This window comes from Talpa occidentalis, unplaced genomic scaffold, assembly GCF_014898055.3.
Source record: "Talpa occidentalis isolate TD23 unplaced genomic scaffold, MPIMG_talOcc4v2.1 talOcc4.12, whole genome shotgun sequence".
In the NCBI taxonomy this organism is placed as follows: domain Eukaryota; kingdom Metazoa; phylum Chordata; class Mammalia; order Eulipotyphla; family Talpidae; genus Talpa; species Talpa occidentalis.
The window spans coordinates 44,630,369-44,638,216 of NW_023601212.1; the positions used below are offsets into that span (position 1 = coordinate 44,630,369).

General features: G+C 37.3%; 1 protein-coding gene across 1 annotated transcript; it reads left to right on the forward strand.

Moving 5' to 3' along the window:
• Positions 1-573: 573 nt before the first annotated feature.
• LOC119242214 (olfactory receptor 7A5-like) lies at positions 574-1,338 on the forward strand. Its single transcript, XM_037507964.1, has one exon. The coding sequence runs from the start codon at positions 580-582 to the stop codon at positions 1,336-1,338; it is 759 nt and encodes a 252-aa protein (XP_037363861.1). The 5' UTR covers positions 574-579.
• The last annotated feature ends 6,510 nt before the right edge of the window (positions 1,339-7,848 follow it).

Consider the following 7,848-nt stretch of genomic DNA (forward strand, 5'->3'; position numbering starts at 1 on the left):
TGTCATATATATGTCATATATATATACACACACATATGTAAACACACACACATGGAGACTGTTAAAATTATAGAATAAATAACCAGTGAGGGGAAGAGCTTATTGGGATAGTTTCCTTATCATATCATATAAATATACACACACACATACATACATACACAAACACACACACAGAGACTATTAAAATTATAGAATATATAACCAGTGAGGGGAAGAGATTATTGGGACAAAGTTTCCTTATCATAAGTAGTACTAATAATCCATAAAAGAACCTGATCCATGACAAAATATTAAAATTAATTTCTTGACTGCAAAATATTAATGGTAGTATTTCAAATTATGTGAATAATCTGAGTTTGTGTGAAAATAATGTATTTCTCCCTCTCTCCTGAAGTCACCTCCATTATGAAACCAGGCAATGATACACAAATTTCAAAATTTGTTCTTCTGGGACTTTCAGAGAAACCAGAATCCCATGCCCTCATATTTGGGCTTTTCCTTGCCATGCACCTGATCAATCTGTTTGGAAATCTGCTCATCATCCTGGCTGTCAGTTCTAACTCCCATCTCCAGACCCCCATGTACTTCTTTCTCTCCAATCTTTCCTTTGCTTTCACCTCCACCACCATCCCCAAGATGCAGTTGAACATCCAGACACAGAGCAAAGTCACAACCTATGGAGGCTGCATCACCCAGATATACTTTTACCTGCTCTTTGCAGGACTAGATGATGTTCTTTCAACAGTGATGGCCTATGACAGGTTTGTGGCCATCTGCCACCCCCTGCACTACATAGTCATTATGAAACCCCAACTCTGTGGACTGCTGGTTCTGGTGCCCTGGGTCATCAGTGGTCTGAATTCCTTGCTAGAATGCTTAATGTTTTTATGGCTGCCATACTACACAGATGTGGAAATCCCCCACTTTTTCTGTGAACTCAATCAAATGGTCCAACTTGCCTGTTCTGACTCCTTTCTTAATAACATGGTTTTGTATTTTGCAGCTCTTCTTTTGGGTGGTGGTCCTTTAGCAGGTATCCTTTACTCTTATTCTAAGATAGTTTCCTCCATACATAGAATCTCATCTGCTCAGGGCAAATATAAACCATTTTCCACCTGTGCCTCTCACCTCTCAGTTGTCTTTTTATTTTATTGCAAAGTTCTAGCAGTGTACTTTAGCTCTGCTGCTACCAATAGCTCACACTCAAGTGCAATAGCCTCTGTGATGTACACTGTGGTCACACCCATGCTGAACCCTTTCATCTATAGTCTGAGGAACAAAGACATAAAGAGGGACCTGAAAAGATTCTTTGTGATGGAAACTACAAAAGGACAGTAGTTGTAGGAAAGAAGTACCCATAATTTCAGAAGCCAGAGACTCGGACTCAGAAATTATGCTTAATCAGATTTGACATAGAACTTGATCTTTCACTTATATCATAGAATTTCTATGTCTTTTAATTCAAAATTCCCATTTAATTTATTAACTCACATTAGTAAACTTTCTTTTCTCTATGATACTGAACAGTATTTCCCCTTTTCTGTTTTCCTATTTCCTTAAATCTATTTCCAAACAAAAATCAGAGATAATTGGAAATGTCCATTTATCTAGTGCATAAAGGTGTTTTTCTCTAGAATAATTTCTCCCAAATCATTATATCACACCAAATAATTTTTGTTTTGTTTTATTAAAATAATTGTCATGAGGGCCTCCCCAGGAGCACAGTGGTTGAGCACTTGACTGTGAAGCTGCCTGCAGCCTCTGCAACAGTGGTAGATCCCTGGCCACCACTGAGGGTCCCACATGGTGCACAGACCTCTCCTGCCCCACCTGCTGCTCTCCTCAGCAGTGTACTTCATCAGTCTGCCTGTTCTGCATCCCGCTCTGTCTCTGGTGAATTCTCTCACCCTCCGGCGCTTATGACTGTACCCAGTGCTTGTATAAATAATAAATAAATAAATCTTTAAAAAAATAATTGTCATGAATGGTACTACTCTTATGGGAAAATAAATATACGCTAAATGACGAGGGAATTTATATAATTTTATAATAGAAGAAAATATTAGACTACTATTTTATATTTTTGTCAGAAGGAATTCCAATGAGACACTTTTTAATAGTTTGTTGAAATAACAGATAGTCTGTATATGCTGTCTTCAAATACAAAAACAAATTGCAGAGCACACTGGATTTTTCAATTAAAGAAACAACACAGGGCCTCCCCTGGTGGTGTAGCTGGTTGAGTCCAGCGCTGTGATGCTGTCCCCAGCATCTGCAGTGCCTGTTTGATCCCAGCCGGCCGGTAAGGGTCCCACATGGCAAAGCAGACCTCTCCTGTTGCACCCACTGCTCTGCTCAGTAGTGTATTTCGTCAGTCGGCCTGTTCTGTTCCCTGCTCTGTCTCTAGTGAATCCTCTTACCCTCCTGCACATCTGGCCTGTACCCTGGTTCCTGTATAAATAAATAAATAAATCTTTTAAATTATATAAAATAAAAAATAAAGAAATAGCACAGTAAACTTCAATGGCTTCTTTATGTAATTGCTAAAAACAATCTTCCTGAGCTTCAGTTTTCGGATTTCTGATGGTAATATGGGATAATAAACATAACTTCATATAAACATTGCAAGAAATAAATAAGATATGTTGTTGATATCTTGGCTGATCCAAAGAAATGTCCAAAGTTAAAATTGTGTGTGTGCGTGCATATTTTATCTCACATAACATACCTGCACACATATGTGTACACAAACACAGACACATTCATAATCTCAAATTTTTAAATGAATTTCATTTAGGTAACACTTGTGTTTAATAGTCTATGTGTTCAGCATTATAATGTGATATCTGTATTGACTAAATTATGATTACCACTAAAAGTCTAATTTTCATTGTTCACTCATAAAATATATTCCTTTACCCATTTCACCCAACTCTACCATCTCTTCACCTCTGGTAACCACCACCAACTGTGTCTAAAGTGTTTTTTTTAATCTTACCAGTTTATATTATAGCTATGAAAGAAGTGTATTTATCTATTTGTTTTTGTCCATCTTAGTTATTTCACTTAGCTTAATACTAGTAATGTTTATTATAGCTGAGTAGTGTTCCAGTATATGATACATTTTTACCTTTATCCACTCATTTATCAATGAACACTAGATTGTTTCCACCTATGTTTTGGCTATCAACTATGCTACTATGAACTTGAGGGTGTAGATATCTTTGTGGATCAGTTTACTTAGTCTGCATAAGGGGAGAGCATGATAGTGTGATATTTCTATTCTATATTTCTATAACATTTTGAGCAATTAACATTTATTTCCATAGTGGTAATACCCTATACCTGGGGGTCCAACTATTTCTGATGGAACCCTTTTCTCCAGATCCTTGCCAACACTTGTTTCTTGTCTTTTTGACAATAACCACTCAATAGATGTGGGATCATGTTGTGATTTTGATTTGCATTCCCTTAATAATAGGAAACATATTTCCATGTGCCTTTTGCCCATCCCTAAGTCTTCTCCAGTGAATGTCTATGCAGTCCCTCCATCCATTTCTTTGGCTTTTTGTTGCAGTTATTTGTGTATTTTGCATTTTACTTTTTTATTTTTTAAAGATTCATTTATTTATTTTTGCAGAGAATACCTGGGGTGTTGGCAAGAGGTGTGGGGGAAAAGGGGGGTTGAGAGGATTCACCAGAGACAGAATGGAGGCAGAATAGGTAGATTTTACTGAAATAAACTCTAAGGAGAGCAGTAGGTGAGACAGGAGAGGTCCGCTATGCCATATGTGGATTAGTTTCCTGCCTGGGTGTCAAACTCAGGCCACAGCAGTGATAGCATGAAAGCACTGAGACTTAAACCCTAGGCCACCAACGAGGCCCTATTTTGAATTTTAATACATTGTCAAATGTATGATTTGAAACCATTTTTTTCCCATTCAACATGGTATTGGAAGTCCTAACTAGAGCAATTGGGTAAAAGAAGGAAAGGAATACAAATTGGAAAAAAAGCACAACAATCATTATTTAGAGATGACATGATAATATGCATAAAAGAACCTGCAGACTCTACTAAGCAATTACTAGAAACTATAAACAAATAAAGTAGCAGTCTACAGAGTCAACATACATAAGTCTGCTGCTTCCCTAAGTGCAAATAACAAATTAGAAGAGAAAGAAATCAAGAAAGCAATTCCATTTACAGGAGCATCAAAAAAAATATTATTTACCTCAGAATATACCTAGCAAAGGAAGTAGAATGCAAATTCAATGAAAATTATAAGACATGGTAAAAGATATAGAAGAAAATCCACAACAATGGAAAGATATTTCATGTACATGAGTTAGAAGAATTGACATTGAGGGCCTCCCCGGTGGCGCAGCGGTTGAGCGCTCGGTTGCGAAGCTGCCCGCGGCCTCTGCGGCGCCGGTTCGATCCCCGGCTGCTCACCGGCCACCAAAGGAGGGTCCCACATGGCGCGCAGACCTCTCCTGCCGCCCGCTGCTCCCCTCAGCAGTGTACTTCGGTCCTTCTGCCTGCTCTGCTCCCCATTCTGGCTCTGGTGAATTCTCTCACCCTCCCGCACTTCTGACTGTACCCAGTGCATGTATAAACAAAACAAAGAAACAAACAAATAAATAAATAAATACATGCCTCTATAAAAAAAAAAAAGAAGAAGAATTGACATTGATAAAATGTCCTTCTTGGCAACAAGGACAATCCTTATGAAAGTTTCACATAATTCCTCAAATAAATAAACATTGATTAAATTTATATGGAACCACAAAAAAATTAGCAAGGCACTCTTAGCAAAAAAGAAGAGGAGTGAGGTAATCACACTCCCAGACGTCAAATTATACTACAACACATAGTAACCAAAACATTTATATTGGAATAAAAAATCACATAGACCAATGGATTAAAATAGAGAAGCCAGAAATAAACCCATGCTTGTGAAAATAGTTAATCTATGACAAAGAAGCCAGGAATATACAATGGAGAAAGGAAAGTCTCTTCAAAAAATAGTGTTCATCTTTTTTGATTGCTGAGTAATATTCCATTGTGTATCAGTACCACATCTTCTAGATCCAGTCATCTATTTTTGGGTATTTGGGGTGTTTCCATAGCTTTACTATTATAAATAGTGCTGCTATAAACATAGGGGTGCAGGTGCCCTTTGGAATTAATGTTTCTGTGTCATTTGGGTAAATACCTAGGAGTGGAATTGCTGGATCATATGGAAGCTCTATCTTTAGTAGGTTGAGCAATCTCCACACAGCACTTCATAGTGGTTGGACCAGTTTTCACTCCCACCAGCAGTGCTGGAGAGTGCAGCAACATGAATGGAACTAGAAGGGTTCATGCTCAGTGAAATAAGTCAGAAAGAAAAAGAAAAATACCAGATGGTCTCACCCATAACAGGAATTTAGAAAACCTAAATAATGGACTAGGAAAAAGACTAATTAATACAAAGTAAAAATCAAAATCAACAAGCATCTCTGGACCAGAGACACACTGGGGGTTGGTGGAGGGGTGGGGAGAGAAAGGATTAGGGTCAAAATAAGGGGGAGGTGCAATTGTATGAGAATATAACCAAAATGAAAGTGCATACACATGTAAAAATTAAAAATGATGTAATAATTATATAAAATAAAATATTAAAAAAAGTGTTCAGAAAACTAGATAACCCCATGCAGAAAAAAAAAATGGAACTAGACCACTACTTCACACCATACACAAAAATTAACTCAAAATGAATTCAAGACTTGGATGTGAGAAGCCATAAAAATACATATAAGGCAAAAGAGTCCACAACATGGGCTTCAGAGATGTTTTGGAAACTTGTCTCCAACTGTCAGAGAGCCAGAAAACTAATGAGCTACTCCTACACTCCAGTCAAGCAGGTAAAAACAGGTAGAACATTCTAAGACCAAAGTGATTACATTAGTCCCACTACATAATAATGATCAGCCTTTTCATCTTAAGGTCAGTTGATTAACAGCCTTTTTCCATTGGCTACCTTAGTTCTCCATTCCTGTTCCATATATCTGGGGATTAGAATGCAGACAAATTTGAAGTTCTTCTTCCACCTATCTTAAAGTCTTTTTTGGAAATATATTATTTTGACTTAAAGGATCTTATATTTTAAAGACAATAGTTTGTTCAGAATTATATTATCTGATGTCATTCAAGGACCCTAACTAAAAAGATCTAACAGAGCATTTACAACAGCCTCTAATGAATGAACACACCATTCTTTTAAATTTATATGCAAAGTCATTTATAAGCAAAGTACCTACACTGTAAGAGAAGACCACAGTCTTGCTATTCAAGGAGGAGTCCACAAATGGGAACCTGTAGCATCAGTATCACTTAGGAAATTGCTCAATATAAACAATTCCAGGCCCAGTAGAACCTGCTAAATCAGAAACTGCATTTGCACTCAAATTCTGGGAGATTCATTATGCACACTGAAGTTGAAGAATAGCTAGGGTTTTTCTCACTATGTCACTGGTTACACTAGGAGCAGAATGATTGTGATTGATGCTGTCCCATAGAGTACAAAAGTATAACTTTGGACATATGACTAAGCTTCCCAAGTCCCTTTATGTAATGGAGAATGGAGTTTATAACAGTACCAACACATAAAATGGGCTTTTATACTCATTGCTAAGCCAGGCATATGGCATAAAAATATCTAGATATATGACTTATAATTCACACTTTGTTTTAAACCATATTGAAAACTATTTATTTAAGGAAGTAAAAGCTTGCTTTAAATGTGACAAATTATACTCTAATTTCTCTTAAAATCTGTTTTCTTGGGCCTCCCCAGTAGCACAGTGGGTTGAGTGCAGCACTGTGAAGCTGTCTGCATCCTCTGCAGTGCGGGTTTGATTCCCAACTGGCCAGGGAGATACTCACATGGCACAGCAGACCTCTTCTGTCTTGCCCTCTGCTCCCTTCATCAGTGTTTTTGGTTTGTCTGCCTTTTCTGCTCCCCGCTCTATCTCTGGTGAATTCTCTCACCCTCCCACACTTCTGGCCTGTACCCCAGTTCTTGTATAATTAAATAAATATTTTTAACAATCTGTTTTCTTATAAAATATGTATTATTTCCCTATTGCACAAAAACATGTGACTGGTACAAGATGTGGTATATTTACACAATGGAATACTACTCAGCAATCAAAAAAGATAAACTCATGGCATTCACAGCAACATAGATGATGCTCGAAGGGAGTATGCTCAGAGAAATAAGTCAGAAGGAGAAAGAAAAATACAAGATGGTTTCACTTATAGGAGGAATATAGGGGCCCAAAGAAAGTGTCAACAACAACAAAAAACAAAATTTGCAGGCAAACTATAGATCTGAGGCATACAGAAGGGGAGGGAGAGAAAGAGGGATCAAAACAGGGGAGGGAACAGCACAATGGACTATGATGATATTATGGTACTGGGAGAGCTACGGGGAATGCACCTGAGAGGGGAAATCAAATACTGAACAAAAATATATGGTATTTTTCAACTTCCAATAAGTTTCTCTCTGTCACCTTTTATTTAAGTAACCTGGCATTCTAGCATTCTAACATTTTAGAAGCTTCAGTTGTGCAGCATATAAATCAACATCTGTAGATACAACATCAACTTCACCACTAAATTCCTTATTACCCGTTCCATTTCCCTCTTTCCTTTCTGGTTATCACCAATTTGGTCTTTTAGTCTGAACATTTATTTTTGTTTTATTTTGTGTATTGGCTTGGTTTTCTACATACCAGATACAAGTGAAGTCAGAGAGTGTTCATTTATTTCTGGATGACATTTTATAATACCTAAGGAAAGTG